The sequence below is a fragment of the Charadrius vociferus genome, unplaced genomic scaffold (assembly GCF_000708025.1).
Source record: "Charadrius vociferus isolate BGI_N301 unplaced genomic scaffold, ASM70802v2 scaffold539, whole genome shotgun sequence".
NCBI classification, from domain to species: Eukaryota; Metazoa; Chordata; class Aves; order Charadriiformes; family Charadriidae; genus Charadrius; species Charadrius vociferus.
Window position 1 is genome coordinate 46,454 of NW_009650192.1, and position 22,683 is coordinate 69,136.

General features: G+C 36.7%; 1 protein-coding gene across 1 annotated transcript in view; it reads right to left on the minus strand.

The window, feature by feature from the left end:
• ARFGEF1 (ADP-ribosylation factor guanine nucleotide-exchange factor 1 (brefeldin A-inhibited)) overlaps positions 1-22,683 on the minus strand; it is a gene marked incomplete at its 5' end in the record, with an annotated part of 67,793 nt that overhangs the window by 13,394 nt on the left and 31,716 nt on the right. Inside the window, 17 exons of the mRNA XM_009892951.1 lie at positions 19-154; positions 1,303-1,432; positions 2,898-3,028; positions 3,685-3,845; positions 4,890-5,062; positions 5,224-5,375; positions 6,015-6,184; positions 6,305-6,345; positions 7,521-7,611; positions 10,942-11,092; positions 11,477-11,635; positions 14,846-14,974; positions 18,516-18,667; positions 19,880-20,051; positions 20,848-20,932; positions 21,033-21,238; positions 22,448-22,559. Coding sequence (XP_009891253.1) covers positions 19-154; positions 1,303-1,432; positions 2,898-3,028; positions 3,685-3,845; positions 4,890-5,062; positions 5,224-5,375; positions 6,015-6,184; positions 6,305-6,345; positions 7,521-7,611; positions 10,942-11,092; positions 11,477-11,635; positions 14,846-14,974; positions 18,516-18,667; positions 19,880-20,051; positions 20,848-20,932; positions 21,033-21,238; positions 22,448-22,559 — 2,351 coding nt within the window. The remainder of the gene's footprint in view (positions 1-18; positions 155-1,302; positions 1,433-2,897; positions 3,029-3,684; positions 3,846-4,889; positions 5,063-5,223; positions 5,376-6,014; positions 6,185-6,304; positions 6,346-7,520; positions 7,612-10,941; positions 11,093-11,476; positions 11,636-14,845; positions 14,975-18,515; positions 18,668-19,879; positions 20,052-20,847; positions 20,933-21,032; positions 21,239-22,447; positions 22,560-22,683) is intronic.

Consider the following 22,683-nt stretch of genomic DNA (forward strand, 5'->3'; position numbering starts at 1 on the left):
AAAGTAGTACAGTCCTACCTTGCTGCACACACCAGTACAGCTGTGCAAATATATCATCCAAAAGAACATCACTAAGTACTTCTAAATACTGTGTGAATACATCACATATCGCATAAAGTGCATGGTTGCAAGTAGTTGTCATCCATTCAGCTTTCTAGGAGGGGAAAAAAAAAATGTTACAACTTTGTTTAAGGTGAAACTTTTAGGATACACATCCCTGCAGGTAGAGAGAGAGATGTATTTACTCAATTTGAATTGCTTTATAGTGACATGCAATTCCTTTCTGTATCTCAAAACCCCCCAAAACTTGGGAGCTCCAACTTTTGCTTTGTTAACTACCATGTTTAAAAAACTACAGAAACAGACAAACAACAATTCTTGGCTATCAGATTGTAGGACTGACAAGCACTTAACATCACGAGATACTGAGTTTGACATTAAACTTAGCATCTACCCCTAGCTCTGTGTGAAACTATTCAGCTAAGTTTTCTGTGCTGCTTCTAAATAATTTTCCAGGGAATAGAAATTTAGAAAGTGAGACGTCCTTCTACAAATACTCAGACAGAGCCTCCCAAACAGTTCACAATTTTGATCAAACTTCTAATATTAACAATTTACATTAGTAAGCCCATTCGTGTTTCACTTACTTGTCAGGACAGTGCCTGGCCCTGGTCTGGCAGGTGAAAATCTGTTTGGCTGGTCAAAAGCGTGCAGTGAAAGCACAGTGTTAGTTTTTGGTGGGGTTTTTTTTGTTTGTTTGTTTGTGTTTGTTTGTTTGTTCATTCTTTCCCCTAGTCATCAAAAAGTTTTGAACTCATAGAACTTGTTTTTTCTAGCTGTCACTTCACTGCTGATTACAAGCCTCGTTCCATGGAGCACGTTGCCATGAAATGATGTGTGTCTCAGATACCAGACATCACGTGTGAAAGCTGCAGTTCTTACTAACCCTAGATATGTTTTTTACGCTATTATTATTATTTTATGCCATATATGTATTTTATGCTATTATATATATGTATTTTCTTTATTTATGCACATATATATACGTATTTTTACGCTATTCTTCTATTGTTTGTAGTGTAAACTACGAGGCCTTTCACACACATGTTTTTTTTTAAAAAAAGAGGAAAGTGACAGTATTTCCAACAGAATGCTAATAAACCAAAATAAGACTACTAGAACTACAGGTCAACCATATAAGTTTTGAGGTTTGCCTTACGTTACTTGATAAGCTATATTACTTATCAGGTTTTCCGCTGTAACTATAGATCTCATGTAAACTATCTTCCCCCACTTTTTCACCTCTGTCTGCTGTTCCGGCAGTTTCATGTTGTCAAATATCCTGAAAACAATCCGAAACAAATCTTGCCACCAGTGTTTTTCATAAGTATGGCCATATGTCTTCATTATTTCAAACATTACTGTTAAGCCCCTGAAATGAAGAAAGAACATATATTAAAGGTTACAAAAAGACATGCACTAGACCAAATATGTCCAACTGCAACAGCAATAACAAACTCAAATACATCATGCACTGATCTGACGTGGATCAGTCACACTAGTACACCAAAATTAAGTAGAAAATCAGCTTGTTTAAAAAGCACTTAGAAGTCACAGGCAATAGCCAGAAAATACTTTTGAGAACTGTGGGAATTTCAAATTAAAATAGGAAAATAACTTCAGAGGACTGCAAAAATAAAGTAACAAGTATTTCCAGGTAAGAAATACAGAGGTCCAGAAATGAATATCAATCTTCACCAACTATAAAGGGAGTCCAGATGCACAGCTCGCATGTAGATGTGTGAATTTAAAATGATTTGCATACAACCTCTCATATTTAGTATCAGAACCACAACAGAATATATTTCGTAAGGGAAAAACCATATTCAAGAAAAATAAGCAGGTTTTACATGAAATTATAGTACAGCTTTGCTTTTTCAATCGTTTCTGCAATCCTCAACCAGTTAACGAATCATGGTATAAAACCAGTTCAATAATCCTCAAAGTAAGTATGATGGGTATAACACAGGAAGGCAGGCAGGACTGGGGTCATAGTTTTAACTAAAACAAAAAAAAAGATTCCAACAGAATTTTGCTGTTCCTGTCCACTAAATCAAAACCTACTCATTGCAAGGAGCATTTTACATTTGTTTTGAAGAGAGCAAAAAATGGAAATGTGACACGAGGCTTACCTAGATCAACTATGACAAATCACTAAAATGGAATAAGTAACAGGGGCATGGATCATGAAATCAAACATCATACGTTTATATTTGCTAACGAATAGGGAGGATCAGTATCACCACTGGAAAAATACAGATTTGGATATTAATCCAATGTAATACCTTGTTTAAAAAAAGTGAGGGTAATTTAATGCATATTGACCATTTAGAGCTGACCTTCTATGTTAAAATAATGCTTGCTTGTTTTACGTTCGGAAAGTTAGAAGTTGAACTGAGCTGTTTTAAATAGTTTACAGGTTCTATAATAAATGAAAAACAGTCACTATATTTTAATCTACTTAAGCTTTAATTTATTTTCAAATTAACTATTTAAGTAGTTCTCATCTTTGTGATCTCCTAAACAGGCACTATTTGAATATTTAACTTTAAGAAAATGTACTACTTATCTATTTAATATAATACAATCACAACCATATAACTTCATTAGTTGTTATAACGGAAGATAAAAATTTCATACGTAAAGAACACAGACTTAATTTCCACATTCCAGCATCTATTTAAAAGGTGTTTTTAAAGAGTCTGGTGTTCCCACAATGATATCACCTAACTATGTAAGTCATTTTACAATAGGCACGTTTACTAAGAAGAGTTGTTTGCATTTTAAAAGCGTAAAGCAAGCCTTTTAAAATTTGAATTACAAATACTGATTGTTACCTGGTTCTTACATCTAATTTGCATCTATTGATGATACAGGACAACTCAAACAGAATTGGGAACCATCCTCGTACCCACACTCGGTCTTCGGGAGCTACATTCATATCATCACTTGTGTATTCCTTGAATGCCTTTAGAAGAAGACACAGGGTTATACAGAGTCGTAAGAGTTAGATTCTTCAAAATAAAACACTATTTGGACTGTAAATCTCTGCTGTACTACTATTACACCCTGACACCTCAGGTGAGCTGGCAATCAAAATAGTAATACTGAGAAGGTGAAGTGTTTTTCAAAGTAATGCTTAGTATATTATGAAAAATAAACTAAAAAAATAAATAAGATGAAACATTCAAGCACCAGTTTTTGCTTGCAGTTCAGTCTGAGTCTCCTAGTCTCTCTTTATAGAGACAGCACTGACAGTGAGGATCTGCCATAACATTCTGAGGATATCAAGCACTTTTGCTCATGCCGTTATCCATTCCTCACAACATTTCTCAGTAGAGAGCAGATCCTGAGGTACACCGATTTCCAATAGCTCTCAGAAAAGCTAGCCACCAGCCAAACTGGGTGGATGGGGATGGGTCGGGGGGGAATAAAAGAAAAAAAAAAATAGAATTGCTGATACTTTCAAAGCCCGTGGTGTTCTATACTCCTATTGCTTCTGAATAAAGTACGTTTCTCAATCTCAAACTTGAAGGGAAGCCAACAAGGTTATCATGAATATTTTTTTCTTTATAAAAGTCCTGTTGATTAAAGCACTTCTAATTTAGTCAATACAGACTATACCTGAGGTCTATCAGATACATATTTTGCACAGTGGCGGATGAGGCGGATCGCTTCCATACTGGTATCTGGAAATGCTGCATTGCAGGCAAATTCAGACAAGCACTTTACTGCATCCTGGAAAGAATCTATCGTTGCTGGGAAGTGTTTTTCAAACACAATTGCTGGGAGAAAAGTGTGAACAGAAGAAAGAAAGTGTCATGCTTTAAAATCTATTAATTCTAATATGAACTGATTGTAACAGAAGTCACGAGAGACTGGTTCATTGACTGGTGCTGTCAAATGCTTGAGCAGCATTAAAAACTAAAAGATGAATGCTCAACCAAAAAAAAAAAAAAATCACCTAGAGGGCATTCTATTTTGACAGTAAATAACTATCTAAAATAAATCAAGGTAGCATCTAGTCTAAAGAAGGCAAATTTAACAGTTAAGCAAGAACAGAGCAATAGGCTTACTGTTTAACACTAGTCTGTGTGATCAGAGCTTAAGAGGGCTACATAAAGCATGGAATTACATCTACAAAAGGACTTCCCTCGGCAATATGGTCCTGTTGCCTTGTTTTTAAATAGTCACTTTAGAGGAAAAAAAAACGTTCTTTATCAATGCTGAAAAAGTTTTAGGAACTTGCAGAGTTTGAGACAGAATAAGGAGATCCCTTATGGCACTTAAAGCCTGAGATCTAGACTAGAATAGGAAGAAAAGAAAACTAAATAAAAAAATTTAAAAAAAAATCATAGTGCCACCTAGCTCAGCACTTCCTCCTAAACAGGACATGGACAAGCACATTTCAGAAATAAGGAAAAAGATAAACAACATAATAGTAAAACGACCACACAATTATTTCTTTTTTTGGCGGGGGGGGGGGGGGGTGGGTAAGATATAAAATTCTTCACTTAAATGAAAATATACACATTCAGTAAAATTATCTAAGGCTCAACTTGCTTTACTATGGAGTACTACAAAGATTTTTTTTTTTTTTTAAAGGCATAAAGGAAGACAGATTACTATAATCTTACTGAATTATTTTTGTATTTTCCCATAGGATTGGTTGAAAAATGTAAAACACTGGTTCTTTAGAATGAAAACACTGGTTCTTTAGCATGAAGTGGGCTTTACTATGCAGGCTGTAGAGCCAACAGATAAACAAAGCTTCTCAGTCTCTGGAGTCACATACACTTTCACGATGTCTGAATATCGTCAATACTCACTGACAATGTGTCCTGTAGTCTGGAATGCAAGTTCCACTATACTTTCATCCTGATCTGAGGCTGCCAGATGAAATACTGAAAAAATGTTTTTCCAGCCAGAACGAATGTTAGCAGCCTGGGAATTTACCATCTGTGCAATACACCGTACAACCATGTCTCGAATAGTAGGAGACCTAAATTAAGATAATAAACAGTAATTGTTTAAACTAAATTACATAATCAATTAGAATAGTATAATTCTCCTGCAACTGATTTTACAAAAGGGATTTGTAACATTAATTGCAAAAGTTGTTGCTTATGATTCCAGGTGATTCAGTTAATTGTATGTTATTACCTGTTTCTCTTCATGATGTGTTCAAACGGTCTTAGGAAGTCCTTCTGGAATCGGAAATTAGCAAGTTCTCCTTTTTCTAAGAACTTCATTGATAATTGCCTTAAGGAGTCTACTGCAAAAATAGCGACATCTTCATTGGGATTGCAGCCAACCTGGTAACATAGAACAGAAACGCATAGTAAGCTTGCATCAGAATTCTTATGGATTCAGCCCAAGCTGCTTTTACATTTGATAACAGAGAATTAAGCAGTACTGGAAAATTAGCAAAATTAAACAGTAGCCAATTCCATAAACCACATTGTTAATGCAGTTCAATAATCCCTAACGAATTCCAGCCATTTTCTACATTATATATCATAGCATTTAAAACTTTCTAAAAATAAGCAAGCTGTCTAGAAAGACTTCAACAACCTGTATTAAAAATGCATGTCAAAAATACAGCTGATAAATAGTCCATTTAGACTTGAACGGAAAACAATCTCTTACCCCAAGCTTCATAGAACACCTCCAAAAATTAAAACACATAACTAAAGGCAGCCAGTTCTAGACTCAGGTAATGATAAAAACCTTAACGTATACTCCTGGGTTTACATTTATTATATTGTGTACCTGTGCCTTCTCACAGGCTTTTCCAGCTTTACAATTTTTATTGTATTTTAAGCTACTTATACAGACGGACAGAAAAAACATTACCATTCAGATGAGCACATGGTTTTCCAATAAATCTCTAAATAAAATTTGTTTGTATCGATAACGTAAGGAGGATGCAGTTTAATCATTAACAGCAATACCTTATTAAAATGATCTCCAATAACTTCCCAGATTCTAGACCACTGTAGCCTTATCCGGCCCATGTTGTAGTAAGAAATCTCTACTATCTTCTGCAGACTAAACATTCGAGGGTGGGTAGCAGACAGCAGTTCATCCATAGATACAGCACAAAGCCAGCGAACGAAATCCACTATTAAAATGACCAGAGATTTTAATGGAATATTTTTCCAAGGTTTAAGACAAAGCAGGTTTGTAGGATGGGGGGAGAGGGGGGGGGGAGACGGGAGGAACACATGGAGATAAAACCTACCAATAGCATTTCCATCCAACCTTGTAGATCCCGTAAATATTCTGTAAAGTGCATTTTAAGACATTGTTACAATTTCCTAAGAAAGCATCTATTAAACATGTATTCAAGACTTTTTTTAATATATACAGACACTCCCTGACTACTTTTATTTATTAAAAAACAATTATTAATTGTGGAAAAATACTGCGCTTTGAAAATAATATCAGAAATACTTCCATTATTTCTAATATTTAAAACCAACTCCTATAAGCATGCATGGATACTGGGAGGTGAGCATTGTTTCTAATACTATCCACTCATTGACAGTGACTGATGAATAATGCCAGTAGTTTATAAACTATTCAGCCCTGCTCCAAATACAGAAGTCAAACTTCTCCAGAGTGCACAATTTCTACTTGCCATGATAAATAGATACTTGAAACACTTCCCATTATGAAGTGGGGAGAAATACTGCAAACCTAAAGAGCTATTATGTGTTTGACATTAAGCCTCAAGTTGGCTTGATGTGATTTTCTGCAAGCCAACTTTCATTGAGCTGCATCGATCTTGCTGCCTATACTCAGTCATAGAAATGCTTGTACGCCTTCAAAATACCTCTGTGATTGGCAATTTTGTTTTCTGATTTCTTATATGCTGAGAAAGCAAGATCCATTTAGCACTCCAGTCTGATCAGTACTTTACAATATAAACAACGCATGTTTATGATATGTATTATGCCTCATCAAATCCAGTTATGATAAATGTGATTCATAGAAAGGAAGACTGGAATAATAATTTGGGTAAATTCAGACAACATCTACATAACCTAGAGGAAAGCAGGGAGCCAGTAATCACATTTAGAAGAAAAAGGGTCTGTCAATAATGCTCCCTGTATTAAGGCAAAATGAGATTTGCTATATGATACTATATATAGCAAATCAAGATTCTCCGGACAGTACAGCAGTCTTCATTCTGCAACTCTCCTGTAATTATTTTACATCAATAAAAAGGCTTCGTGCCTAATCTTTGTTCCATTCTGTTTTGCCAAAATACTTCTGCTCCATAAAAAAAGGAAAACACCCACAAAATCCAAAAGTACTTTCAAATATTTACATAGTTGGTTTTGTTTGTTTGTTTGTTTTAATAGAGGTAAACTAATTATATCCTATTATTATCACAGGGTATTCCAATATTGCTTAAAAAGTTTGAGGTGGCAACAGCAAATGTAATACAATACCTGTCTACAGCAACAACAACACTTTGGGAGCTAGTTTCACCAATGGATTCCTGAATACTTGCTATCTGCTTCCAATCCACGTTTCCACCAACTACAGTGAACAAAATTTGAAAAACAGGTAAAAGAGAACACAGAAATCAGTGGGAAGAAAAAGGAAGAGAAGTTGTGCCACTACCAGTATAATTAAATCTCTTTTTTGTGAATTAAAAAAATAAGTACATTATTCATTTCTGTTACATGAGCTGGGCATGTCTGTGGACAGTTTCAAGTTGGTTTAAGTCCTAATTCTCTAGATTCTCTATCCATGTATAAACTAAGGTCTAAATGCGGACAGTTTTCCGGGACAACTGTATGAATAGGTACAAGTGAAAAAAGTTCAAAAGCACAAGAACCACCTTTTTCTCTCCCTCTTTCAATGAATCTTTGGTAATTCTGCTACTGGAAATACACAACACATGATACAGAATACAACACAGAGAACTTTGCACAATTTATTAGCAGCAAGTGAGTAAATCCATTCTGATAGGTTTCCTTTTTGATCATTCACAGAGAAGGGCTCCCACCAAAAGTCCATCTTAAAGCTACATCTTAAGTACAGCAAAATTATCACCTAATAATACTGAGAAAAAAATCTGTAAATGAAAATAGCAGTAGTTACTTTGGAGGCCAGAAACTGTAACCCACACCTGGGAAAGCTCATGTTAAGAAAATGCTAACTTCACAGTGAGCAAATTTCCAAAATTTCTCACAGTCTCTAAGCTCCCCTCCACCCCCCCATCAAAAAAAGAGCAGGAATCTTGCAACCATTCTGGGTAATTTCACCTATCTTGTATTTAGAGGGTTGTTTTTTTTTTTTTTCTTAGGCAGCCTATGACAAAGATAGAGGAGCACAGAAGACCTAAAGAAGGCCAGCAGTTCCGTTCTCAGAGATGTGCAGAAACAAAAAGTTCTTGTGTTTCAGACTGCCTCCCAAAACTCTGCCTCAGAGTCTTGCTGTGTTCCGTACTTGGCTGGAGATGACTGGCTGTCAAATCTAGATAAACTGACCCATCTGAAATATTTTTCTAGGGTGCTTATGTACACACATGCATACATACATAACCTTACAGAGTATTTCAGCAACTTATAATGCTGTTGGGTTTGAGGAAGGTTTCTCTTTTAAGCACACAAGCTGCCAGTATCGTTTACCTTGAATCTTGGTAATATGTCAGCTAACAAACATATCAAACAAGCAGCTGTGTGAAGTGAACTCGAAGAGCTATAGCCAAGAAGTCATGTAATCCTAACCCACTCTGCCAGTTTACATGAGAATTCCTTTTTATCATAGGATTTATATGCTGGAAAACCTAAATGGACAGCAGATTTATATTTCACCAGTTATGAGATCTTTTACACTGAAACAGAGTCACCTATATAATTCTGCTTTATGAAAAACTGATTCTTCAGATCCCCATTGTCTAAAGAGGATTTCTGTTTACCTAAGTAGTACACTTTGGCTGCGACTCACTCACAGCAGCAGGTTTTGTCTTCCAACTTTGTTAATACAAACTAGAGTAGAAGAAATACAAACTAGAGTAGAAGAAAGCTGAACTTCACAGTCAGAAGTCCAAGTAAGACAACATTTCTACCAAAGAAGCAAAGGAATAGATGCTGATTTGTTTACTTTTACAAGGCACATGCTTGTGATGCCTTGAATTTTCAAGTAAAACAAAAAAGGGCCACAGCAGGAAGACAGAGCAAGAGTGATGAAGACATTCAAATGCAGATGCCTGAAGAGTGCACACCTGAATCTTTGTTCAGGCAATGAATGAGCAAAGGGGTTTGCTGTGTTTTTTGGTGGGTTTTTTTTGGGGGGGGTGAGGTGGGGGTGGTTTGGTTTGTTTGTTTGTTTTTAAAAAACCCACACACTTCTAATTTCAGCAATAGTGAATGCTGATGCTTATGCACATCTGATTTAGCAAGCAAGTTTCAAAGATGAAGCTTCTATGTCACCAGGCTACAACTTCACTTACTCTAATTAAACAACAACAACAACTATTTTCCTGCAAAATACATGTCTGTATATACGGACATAAGCACTATGGATTCTTCAGAATAATTTAGGTTTTCAGGAAGGTTGCTTGAAAGCCATAGTTCCAAAGGATACTTCAGAGTGATCAGAGAATTAAAGGATCTGCAACACAGGATTTGTGGAGAAGAGTGAAAAAACTAAAACAATTGAGAAAATGACTATGTTCCAACAGCCTCTAGGTGCATGAAAACCAAATTCCTTTGAGTTAGGCATTTTCCTACCAGACTGAAGTAATATTATCAAAACAATAAAAAACAAAGAAAATGGTTACGTTTCCATATGTACTCAATAAATAGGCATTCCAGAAATTCAAATCAGAAAGAAACATTTTATGTATTTGGGCATGGACTATTTTCCTTAGAAATGTAGTTGAACGAGGGGAAAAAAAGTCTTTATGAGCTGGATTTACACCATCGACTAGCAATACGATTTAGAGACACCTGACTATAGTTTACATTCTTGAGCTATTAGGACTTACAACTTTAAAAGGCCAGCTGCTTCAGCGTAAAGAAACTGCCAGCATTTGGAAATAGCGAAGTTGGATAGGTCATCAGGGAACACTAAACTGAAGGATGCACATCAGAAGGGCAGGAGGAAGCTCAGTATATGAGATGCTGGCAGACACATTAATTTCCAGGCATAAGGTTTCCCTTCAGCAACTCTTGGCAAGGTGAGGGAAGTATACAGAGGCAGGCCAAAGGAGACCACAATGGAAAGAAAAGTACTGACTGCAGAGTAAGAAAAACTGTCTGAGGAGAATGCAAAGGCAGGCTATTAGGACGAGCTGAGGACTAAGATCAGGGAAACTAGTAAAATAATCACAACAATCACGCTACTCTCTCAGGCCAACCTGAAAAAGGCACCTAGTCAATACCAAAGTAACCAAAAGAGGAGGAAACAGAATTTCAGAATTTAAGGTAAACTCATCTCCCACTTGGTTTGAATACTGTATATTTCTTGCAAAGTTTCACAACAGAAAGCTTAGCCTACACAAACTAACTTGCCTGTTTGGTAAAATACTTGGTGGAGTAATGTTGCGGTATTATTAAATCTGGTCATACCATCAGCAATCCCTTCTTACTTGGGCAGCTGTATTTTAACAGAAATGAATAATGTATAATTTTCTTACATTTCCCACTCTCCCATCCTAGCAATAATACTTAACAGAGCCAAACAAATATTCCAGCAATAGGAGTAGGTCTACTCAAAGCCTGAGAGAGTTTTACAAGGACTACTTCACAGTCTCGTCTCCGAACCTCACAGTCAACAATAAAGAAAACAAAGGACAAACTTTAACATCTGTCTGAACAAAGCCAGTTAAATGAAATACTTCATGTCTGTATTACTTACCTAGTCCCAGCCCCACAAATTCATCGGGTGCCTGATCTTTTGTTCCAGTAAAAGAACCTTCCCTGCCACGCACTGTCCCTGAGATGTAGCGAGGTTTTACTCCAGTTCCTATTAACTGTGCCAGTTCAAGTTGACTGATGCACTTCAGAATCTATTCCAGAGAATAAAGAAGTTGTTTATCAACAAAAAGCAGTTTGAAGTAGTAAAAAATAAATAAATAAAAATCTTTAGGCAAATCTTTAGAAGAAAAAAATTCTAAACACTCCATGTCAGACAAGAATTTCTTTTCTTTGGTCTAAAAGGAATACTAATTTAAGTACTATTGGACTAGTCTCTCACAATTTTATTTCTCACTTGGATATGTTTTGCTACTTTAACTGGCTGCATAATATGCAATTCTACAAAATTCATGTACAAAAGTATATACTTGGCACTTATCTAAAACCCACTGTATTTATGCACAAACAAGTACACTACTGTGTTCAAAATCAGTACACGTGCTTTCTTACAGTTTAAGTACAAATGACTCTTGTACCTCATGCCAGGAATTTCCTAAATAGTTTCCATCCGTATGAGCCACCGTGATGAGAGTTTTAATTGTGTCAATATTCTTCTGCTTCATTTCAGTAATACCAGAACTCACTGTAAGTAATGTAAATCTTGCTAACGCTTGGACATAGGCATCTCTTTCAAGCTACAAATGGGAGGGGAAAAAAAAAAGAAAAAAAAATTGTCCTGTAAGTATTTTCTCAGTTTCTTGTTCTTAGAACAACCTGCATGATTTCGGCAACTATATTGTTTACCTCTCTCTTCCTAGAACTGAATTTCCAAAGCATTCTACATAGTGAAAAGATCTCATGTTTTTCGGTAGTAAGCTGTGGGATAAAATCAGGTGCCCTGTATTCAGAAACTTGAAGTGTAATGTCTGACAGCATAGAACACGTAAATTGTTCTTAGGTTTCTGGGTTTGGTCTTTTTGGATTTTTGGGGGGCTTTTTTGGGAAACAGGATGCAGTTCCAGAAGAAATGTAGCTTCTTAGGTAAGCTTTTAATACTATTGTACTATACCTGGACCTACTCTGAAAATGCTGCCTTAGCAGACTCTCACAAGCTGTAGGATTTTTTTGGCAACAGAATCTAAATAATGTATCTAAAAATGTATGTTTTGCCATTCCAGTAAACTGCTCAGAACTTTATTTGATTTAATCTACACCGTTTGGAACACTTCAGAAGCTTGTAAGGCGAGTCTGCCACGGGTGGGTGAAGAGCAAGCGACCTATAATCTAGGCAGATTAAAATCAATCTCACAAAAGAATGTTCCTGATTTTTATATATAGGATATCTAGAAATACCAAAGGAAACTCCTCAGATCTCATATGAACCAATTACAGTAGTAAAAAGGTAATTACAGGTGAGCTCATAAGTGCATTTTACTCTCCTGTTATGTATGATCTGAAGGCCATAAAGTGAAATGGTTGTACATCGGAGAAACAAATGACAACTATGAAAGATATTTAACTGTGTCGATGTTTAAGACTATTTTGAAATTAAAAAAAATAAAATCATTGAGCACATAATAAAACCAAATATAAAATATTTCAAAAACAATCCCAGGAAGAATGTCTGTTTCATGGAGAAAACATGAATGCCACAACAGAGGGCAACGACAGAAGGGACGGACTCTCACAGAGCAACAGAGCTGCCATGTTCAAACCCAACTACAACTACAGGGTACGCTGGCAAAGGCACAGCAAACGATGTATAAGCACAGAAAAATGGAAATTTCATGGAAAGAGTACTAAGCAAAGAAGCTTTAGAGTTTACAAACTGTGTATCTTCTGTAAAAGGAGAATGTTTTCACGCCTACCTCCCCTATCTGCTCCACACAGATATTCCCCCTCTGCCCCTTTTTTTAAGCCAAAGTAGAACAACAACTAAACAATGTGTCCATCAACCAGAAAGTAAAATCAAATGATATAGGCAAATTAAGTACATCCTTTTGATGCGTATCTTGTCCCAGATGCTTAAAGGCAAAAGCCAGACTATGTGACAGTCTAAGATTAAAAGCATAATTAAAAATAGAATCTTTAATTGAGGTTTTAGAGGTGAACATGTAGAGCTTCAACTATATTGCATACTTTGCAAATTTTCTTAAAACTAAAAGCCTCCAGCTCCCTCTGTTATCTCTCAATGTGTGTAAATGAAAGTTAACTGTTCTTAGACACCAACCTTAACTTCTGTATGTTTATTCAATGAAACAGAAAAGTTGCCAGCACCAGTTAAGCACAAGAGGAAAAACCTGCTTCCCACAGAGAAGATCCCTAAGGCAGCTCAAGCACAGATTTGCCAGTCTCCTTCAGACCACCAGAGCTATTTGGCCTCTGAAGTCAGACAACACTGCCATCTAATCAGGACCTCGTGCAATGGAATCATCCTGGAACGTACTGAAATCATCAACAAACCAGTACTGTTTTTAATGATATCAACAAAACAGAATTCCCATAGGAAACCAAGAAGGAATATCACTTATACTGAAAACACAAAACCAAGTTCTTAAATTTCAGCAAATAAGAAGTGTTTTTGAAACACCTCCTGTTCAATCAAGTTTGTCCCAAGGCAACAGAAGGGTACAACCGATTCTGGTACATTCTTGGAGCACGGGGATCTTAGAGCAAACATGTCCTTGCCCTGCCCACCCGATGCAGACCATTGCAGAGCTGGGAACTCTGCAGCTGCTGAAACTGATATTGGTACCAGTTCCCCTTTTGCAGCTTAGAAACAAAAATAACAGGAATGTGAATTTCATTGAACAGCTGCAGGCTCCAGGGAAAGCTTTGTTAATCAAATCTGTAAATCTGTTCAGTTCAGGGGAGGGGATGTGGGAGAAAAAGAAGTGGAAAGACAGAGGAAGGAAACCTTACATGATCTCAAACGAGCTTTTTTAAGCAGCTCTATCAGAGATCCCAATGTGCCTTTCCACATTACTGAAAAAAGAATCTAATTTGCTAAATACAAGTGCAAGGGGAGAGGGAAGCAAAGCATTCACTATCATATCATAGTTCAACAGTTTTTACTTAAAGTTAGTCTTAGAAGACTGTTGGGGGTTTTGAGTGTTTGTTTTTGTTCTGGTTTTGGGTTTGGTTTTGTTTTTTTTTAATGTTTTCAATGTACTCATGAAATAATGTAATGTCAAACATGAATTTTGCTTGCCCCTCCGTTCAGCTATCCCTAACCATGGGCTTATCACAGACCAGTACACCAGTACTCCAACTAATAAGTCTACCAAAACATAATAATATGTTCACTACTGATGATTTTAAAATGGAGGGGAGGAGGGAGGGCAGGGGCAAAAAGGCAAAAAAGCACCCAAGTTTAATCAGAATTACCCTCTGGAGCCAGAGAGTCTGGAATTCTTGGCATTGTGCTTAATGCAAGATACATTCATGCATTACATCAGGAATGACATTTCCAGTGCCATAACTGTTAAAATGGTAGCCAATTATAGAAGTCTCAGATTAGTACGGTCTCTCTGAAGTTGAGAACAGTATTTCAAACACAGTTCACAGAGATAGTATTTTACTTATAAAACAGGACAGAAAGACTCATTTTATGAAACATCACAACAAAGCTAGAAAAAAAAGTATTTTGACATAAAAGTAGTCAACTTGTGGGGAAAATAAATTCAGTACATAGGCATGGCAGCACTTACCACAAAACATCAGGAAAAATAAAGGTCACTTTATTTAAAACACTTCCAGTCAAATGTCAGATGATGTAGTAATTGCAGAAGCAGGCAGCCCCTCGGTATTGCAGTGCATAGCTTCAGCAACGAGAACTCTTTGAACCCCACTAACATTTTGCTTGTAAACAAATCAAAGTATCAACTTAATCTTAATTATTTTACCTGAATGTTGAAAATGCAAGCAATCCTGATTGCACATCGTATACCTTCCAAACAAAGAGAGGCAACTTCTGTGTCATCACAGTCCTGTAGACCCACACTAAATGCAGCTAGAAAAGGTGTCCATGCCAACTAGAACGTATGCAAAACAGAAGTTAGGTTAGCAACCATTAATACTTGAAGGGAATGTTACAGTTTCAACACCTTGCTAAAGTGTAAATTCTGTCCTTAACTCACATCACTAACCATGAAGTTGCCTTTTGCCAAAAAGAAAATGGAATAGAATAGACATGAGACACAGAATAGAAGTAATGCAAATGGATGCTCCCCTCAGAAGCATTCTCCCTCCCCCTCAGCAACCGACACACACAACCATCTTCAGATAGTTTTGGGGTTTGTTTTTTTCCAGCTATGTCAGTTAGATGGCTAACGGAGTTTTGGTATTCCTGGGACAACCTTCATCTCAGCACAGTGAGAAATAAGGATAGAGTCAACAGTTATTGCAAGAACCAACACAGTGTATAACAGATTCTTTTATGATGAAAAGTATGCACTTAATAAGACTGGTTTGTCCTGATAACACCAGAAGGGAAAAAAAAAGGCAGGGTAAAACAGGGCAGCAAACTTTATTAATTCCACTAAAATTACAGTAAAACAGTAATAAGAGACAGAATACAACTTTTCCTTCATCTCTCTGCTCTTAATTTTGTAGCCCTCAGCCATCCACCTTTTTGTATCTAAGCCACTGTTGATGTTTCCCATTCCTCTTGTCTTAGGTGGGACTGAGAGTGTAATACACTCAACTGAAAGTTACTGCAGGAGAGTCCACGTGGTCCTGTCCTCGTGGTCAAGGCTCCCTCTCCCATAGGCAGAAAAAAAAAAAATAATCAGAAGATGCCATAACTGCACATGCTTACAGAGAGGAAACACCAGGGTACCCAGAACAATTTTAGAAATGATTTTACCTGAAGTCACCCCAGATGAAACACAGAGTCAACGGGCACAGCAGGGAGCAATAGATTTCACACTTAATTTCATAATAAAAGGATGCACCACAGAGCTTTGGTTTCATTTAAGCCAGCAACTCCAAAAGCACTACGTCAGAAAAGCATTTAACACTTGTACACACCAAACTATAACTCTGGGACAGTATTAAAGGCATCAGATGAATTCCTAGATCCAGGACTTACCCTACTGCATGACCTTTAAAGGTCCCTTTCAACTCAAACTATGATATTATTCTATGTTCCAGAAGTGTATGCTTCTTTCCCCTCTCCCTAATTTTTCATTCCTATTGAAATCAAAACTAATCTTAAAAATTGCAAAACTGAAACACTTTAAGAACCATCTAGAGATCTGTATAGTATGCTTTATAACCAGATTGACGCTGTTATTTATAATAGACTGTTTTGTCATTAAAGGTTAAGATTAAGCCTTTAAAATAGATAATAAATTTTGGGCTGCTGAGGTGGTTGCATACAGTGAATTTTTGTTCTGTTTTAATCATTTAGCAAATGTATCTGTAAATATAGTTATAATGATAAATTTTATGCTGGCATCAACTGGTGAAAGAGATACCCAGAAATTTATAAAGTTTTGTTGAATAAAAAATTTAAAAGTCTAAAAAATGTGAAATTAAATATTTAACTTCCACAGTTCTCACTTTTTTTTTGAGAAGACAGCTCTCTGTTCAACATATTGCATTGTCCTCAGTACTTTAATTAGTTTATGAACATCCTCAAGTAAAAAGACTTCTAATTGTTAGCACCTTCACAAAAGACGTCTAGGGTGTTAATTTACCCTGATGCTTCATGTTTTCCTCCTTTGAAAATGGATTTTGCAAATGTACTTTTCGGACAGCAATGGCTAGGAACGTTATCAAGTAACAGGGCTGGTATCTTAAGGAAAACATAGTCTATGAATTTTACAGATGCCTGCATGCAAGTTATTTCATTTCAGCCTTAAATAAGTCAACAGAGAGAAACTATGTACAGTACACTTCTGCTAAGTGACACCCTAAAGCCCTGAAAATTGACCTGAAACAAGGTTTTCATTTAGCATTATTCTGTACAGAGTACTATCCTACTTTTATTAATACAGTGATGAAGAACTCAGAAGTCTGCCTCACAGACAGCAATCTTATAGCTAGATCCTCAGTGTGCCCAGGTGGCCAATAGCATCCTGGCTTGTATTAGAAATAGTGGGGCCAGCAAGACTAGGGATGTGATCGTCCCCTCAAACTTGGCACTGGTGAGGCCCCACCTCAAATACTGTGTTCAGTTTTGGGCCCCTCACTACAAGACAGACACTGAGGTGCTGGAGAGCATCCAGAGAAGAGCAATGAAGCTGGTGAGGGGTCTAGAGAACAAGTCTTATTGAGGAACAGCTGAGGGAACTGGGGTTGTTTAGTCTGGAGAAAAGGAGGCTGAGGGGAGACCTTACGGCTCTCTAAAACTACCTGAAAGGAGGTTGCAGTGATGGGGGTTGGTCTCTTCTCCCAAGTAACAAGTGACAGGATGAGAGGAAATGGCCTCAACCTGCACCAGCAGAGGTTTAGATTGGATACTAGGAAAAACTTCTTCACCGAAAGGGTTGTCAAGCATTGGAACAGGCTGCCCAGGGAAGTGGGCACCTCTGGATGGTACTTAAAAGACATGTAGATGTGGCGATTAAGGACATGGTTTAGTGATGGACTTGGCAGTTTTAAGTCATCAGTTGAACTTGATGATCTCAAAGGTCTTCTCCAACCTAAATGGTTCTATGATTCTTGAGCCTGGTCCTGGAGCTCAATCTGACCTCACAGCACATCGCTCCAGGGAACCATCTGTTTATACAGTGATCTGAGACTTTATCTCCCTGGAGCAGTTCACAAAGGGGTCATATGAGGACCACTACTTGCACAAGAGCAGAAAATGAGAGCACATGGTAAGGGCACAACAATTTATTTCAGTGGCAGTTAACCGTAATGAGTTAGTTATGCCAAAGACCATACCCAATAGCATACTGAGGCATAACACACTACTGAACATATTCTGTATCTACGAATCTGAATCATTGGTATGGAAAAGGCATTTGGGCTGCAGATCGCTATTGCGTAGGTGCAAAGCCAAGACAGGCATTTAGAATAATGATTTAATACAGGTCCAGCTACCTCCCCCAAAACTACATGACAGTCCTAGCCTTTCTGAAATATTAATTAGCATCAGATAACATTAGACTTAAGTTTGTTCTGATAATTGCTCCCCCAAAATGCAATGACGTAATCTCCCTTAGAAGCAGTAGGAAGGACTCAAATAATGAACTGGGATTAGTCATTTTGCACTTTATAAATCTGTTGTTTTGACTACACCTCTATACCTGAAATAAAAATCCTATCATTTCAAGTTTTTTATGAGTCTTTATATTTTCGTCCCCTCAACATGCTTCTTGTAACTCCTCCATTATATCAAAAGGCTGCTTCTATCAGCATAGAAACTTCTTACATCCCAGGCTAAGTGAAACTGGAGTAGAAGGCTCAAAATCCCTTCTTTCCTGTAGCAAGTTAAATAACTTACAAAATGATCAAAACATAGCAGACACAAATCTTCAGTATTTTCAACAAATCCTGTCAGTCAGTATTTTGTATTAAGAAACTTTGTGATATTCTAGGTAAATATGTAAACGTGCATCTCACCTTAAACATGGGTCTCACATGCTCCAGGTGTGTTGCACTAGTAAAAGGTGCCTGAACATGGCTCACTGCCTCCATAAGAGCTTTAGCTGTTTTAGCCATCTGTTCCATTTCCAAATTATATAGGAGTCTTCTCTGCTTTTCACTAGCAACACCTGTAAACACATTTTTTCCTCTCATTTGTGCATCTTTAGCAGAGGTGTCTTTAGAAACGTAACTATGTTATATTTTTTATTAAGTGCCATACTCAGATGCATTTTTTGTATTAGCTTTACTCTTTGAAATTACCACACCAGCAACATATTCCTTTCACAATACAGATAAAATTTAACTTAAGGCAAACATGTATGAAACGTAACCTGATTTTAAACCTTTAGAGAATTTTAAGATTTGTACAACAAACATTTTTTTCTCCATCACCTCAACTGACAGCATAAATATCACATCCACTGAGCTAAATTCATAGTGAATAGAAGTTCAATAGCAATCCATCAGCACAGAAAATAACAATAAAGTGAAGTGGACATCCTTTTTCTAAGGAAGAACTACCTTAATACCCTTTTCATTTCCGTAATGGAACCTTCATCTCATCAAGAAAGTGAAACCGAAGTAGAACGTAATAATCAGCTTCTTTAAAATTACAATAAAAACATTATGTTAATTGAACAAATATTGAAAATAAGAGAGATTCTTTTTTCCTGATGCAAATTTACTGTAAGCAATCTGTTCATAAGGCTAACCTAGGACTTAGAAGTATACAAATTTGACTACGTGGAGAAAAAGTCAAGTGTCTCTTAATGTTCTCTGTAGAAAAGCTAGAATGAGTAACATCTGAGTCTTCACATTGTGCAAAACACAAAGTTTTTCTGGTACTTGAGAGAGGAAGAGGTAATTAATTTATAGAGTGCATAAATTAGGGCCCTACAAACAAAATAATGCAAAATTTTTTGAAGATGACAGAGTGGTTATTGCGGGAAAACACAAGGGTTACCTTAGAAATAGAAGGCACAACTGCTGTGTTTGTTCTGCACTACGCCTATCAGCAACACTGTTACTTTCGTAAAGCCCTCAAATACATTTTCCCTATGTTGCTGTTCAACAGCAAAACCTGTCTTCTCCGTGCTCAATACACTGAATACCAGGAATTCAGATGCAAAGAGAAGTGAAAATAAGAAGTTGCATTTAACACAGATTTGAAGACAACGTCATGCATTTATGTTAAAAGGAAAAGGATATGAAATTAGAAGGACTCATTTTGAGCTAAGTAAGCGGCGCTTGCTTCATTCATCTCTCATTTAAAAAAAGGAAGTAACTACCTGAGACTGAAGAGTCAACATTTGAAGAAAGCTGATATTGAAACTACTTACTTTGTTTAGTGGATTTTGTGGGTATTGTTAATTCTTTTGTTTCTTTCATTGAAATCTTCTTGCCAGCTATTTCATTATAGATAGCAGACAAATATTCTTCAGGGAGATCTTTACTGTCATTGATACCTCTATTCATTTTAATATATTGTTCTTTTGTCATTTTATTCTTAACCTGAAACCCAAAAAGAAGTTATTAGGATCAACAAATGAGGCAAGTTCACAGCAGTTACAATGCTGCCTATAAAGCAGCCAGATGAAAAGTGGCTGTCAAGGACAAACCTGCTGATTCAGAAGACATTAAGTATCCAACATATGCAAGACTACACTGTCAAATCTACAAAATAACACAAGGCCACATGGACATTACAACACTCAAACATTCAGTAGGATCCGCAGATCAATTAGACATATGTTACCAAAAAAAAAGTGGTTTATCTTGTCATACAGACCACGCTATCTATTTTAAACATAATCCCATAATCTCATAAGAGTTCAAAACTCTTTCCAGATTTTGCTTAAATAAATGACAATGGCTAATCACCACAACTTTGAATATTATGCACTGCAGAAGTGAGCAGTATATATCAAAATAAAGCTGCATTATTTTTCCAAACAGACTGAAATCAGGAGCAGATCTGTGTTAAAATCAATGGGCAAGTAATTACAGAAGTTCTGGCTTTGATTGTAGGTTAAGACCACTATTGTGAGTGCCTTACTACGAAGGAAAATCCACACAACTCGTATTCAACACAGAGTAGGAAAATGATACCTTGCAGAAAGGTTGAACCAAATCAGCTTAAAAATCTCAACACCCACGAAACACAATACTGTTACTTAAACGATGCACAAACTTAAGCTACCATATTTCTTACACCCATATTTGTATTAAACTGAACATCAAGCTTTTACAAATACGTCGTCACAAAGCCTGAAAGTTAGATTACACAAATATTTCTCTAGCAACGTACCTGTGGACTGTGAAGATCTGTTGTCAACATGATAATTGAGTAAGCTAAAACATATGCAGTATCTGCACTAGCAAAAAGAGTTTGCCTGAAGGGGAAAGGGAGAAAAAGAACAGCAAATTTAACACATTAAGATTCTTTACTTATTATTCAGCTTTCCAAAGTCCTGAAGACAAAGTATGGCTTACCCTTGGTTACATTCTAAATATCTAGCAGCAAATTTCTCCATTAGGCGATCGATCTTTTGAGCCTCTCCTGGAAGACGAAATCCCTCTAGAAACATGCGCAGAGCTGAAACAAAATCCTTTCCTGAAAAGTCGTGTTGGTCTACATATGCATACATGACTTCTTTGTTAAATTTATCATTGTCTCCCAGGAACTCCCCAACCTGAGTCTAAAATAAGAATAGAAAAGACAAACTGGTGCATTTATACTGGAAAAAAAATAGTAAATAAGAACAGAACCATACTGCCCATATGTCTGACAAAAAGACAGGCCCGTATGAGGTTAACTAAGACGTATTCCTGCTTCTCCTCTACTCTCTGAAGCCATGTATTTTGGCCATATATTCCATCATAATACTCTTACATGCTTATATCTGCGTACTTTCCTCCTTCTCAGGTTTTTCTCATATACCATTTTTTCTATTAGATTAATTCCACACGTGCACAAGACAAAGTTAGTATTACCAATGACTGATTGCTCTGTGCTGGAATGATTTTTGTAGTTAGGAAACTTAATACAGGAATGAAAAGCCTACTAAACTCAAGTTTATTCCCACTAGAGTACAGATCTCAAACAGATGCAAGTGATGCTCAAATATAAATAGCTGGTGCTCAAATACATCCAAGTTGATCACTGTCAATGCAAGACAGTACAGTGAAAAATACTTTGCATTCAGAAGTATATGTAAACGGAAGTTAAAATTTCATTTTGATGGCCGATTTCAAGTTCTAATACTAAAATTTGTGACTTCAGTCACAGCTGCAAGCACGGGCATATGCAAGCCTTTCCTTAGAAAACAACAGGGGTGGCTACTAAGCACAATGGTGCAGAATGCCATTTCAGAAAGCTAAGTTTTTGATGACAATACCAACATGAGATACTCTCACCCTCCTCAGGCAGACATTGCAGGACCCTGCCAAGTCCAGCAACAGCTGCTAGCTGTAAATAAAATCAAAGAACTAATCTAGAATAAGTAACTTTCCTTTGAGAGGCAGCGAAAAAATTGTTGCATCATGTTATTTTTCAGCCGTCTCTGAAGGACAGTTACTTCTGGCAGTCCCTTACTGGACTAAAGTACATACAGTTTAGTAAGTTACTTCTAGCTATACTAGCAACTAAGTACAAGTTTGGAGTCAGCTCAAGTAAGTCTGTCTTTTCCTCTACACTTCGCTGAACTACAGGATGTATATAGTATAGGGTATAGCTCAATGCATACTCCAATTCAAATTCCTTGAGCTTACAAATTTTAAAAGAGAGAAGTTTCCTTTTCTTCATTGTACAATAATGTTATACACTTTAAAACATTATAATATGATTTGCAATTAATACAAAAACAGCAGCATGAGCAAAACAACCATCAGCAAAAAAGTTTTCTTACTGAATCTAATCTTTCCTCTTGATGCAAGAACTGAGCAATATCTTCAGGGGTAGTGCCAAGCATTCCTTGTTCTTGCAGGTACTGAATCCCCCTCTTTGGTTTCTTATTGAATCTGTACAATCAAGATCAGGATGGAAGGAGAGTTAACCATTTTACCCATGCACAAAGCCTTACCAGCTTAAATAAAAAGATTCAATAATTTTGGATGAGGTATCGAAAAAAATCTATGTACTAAA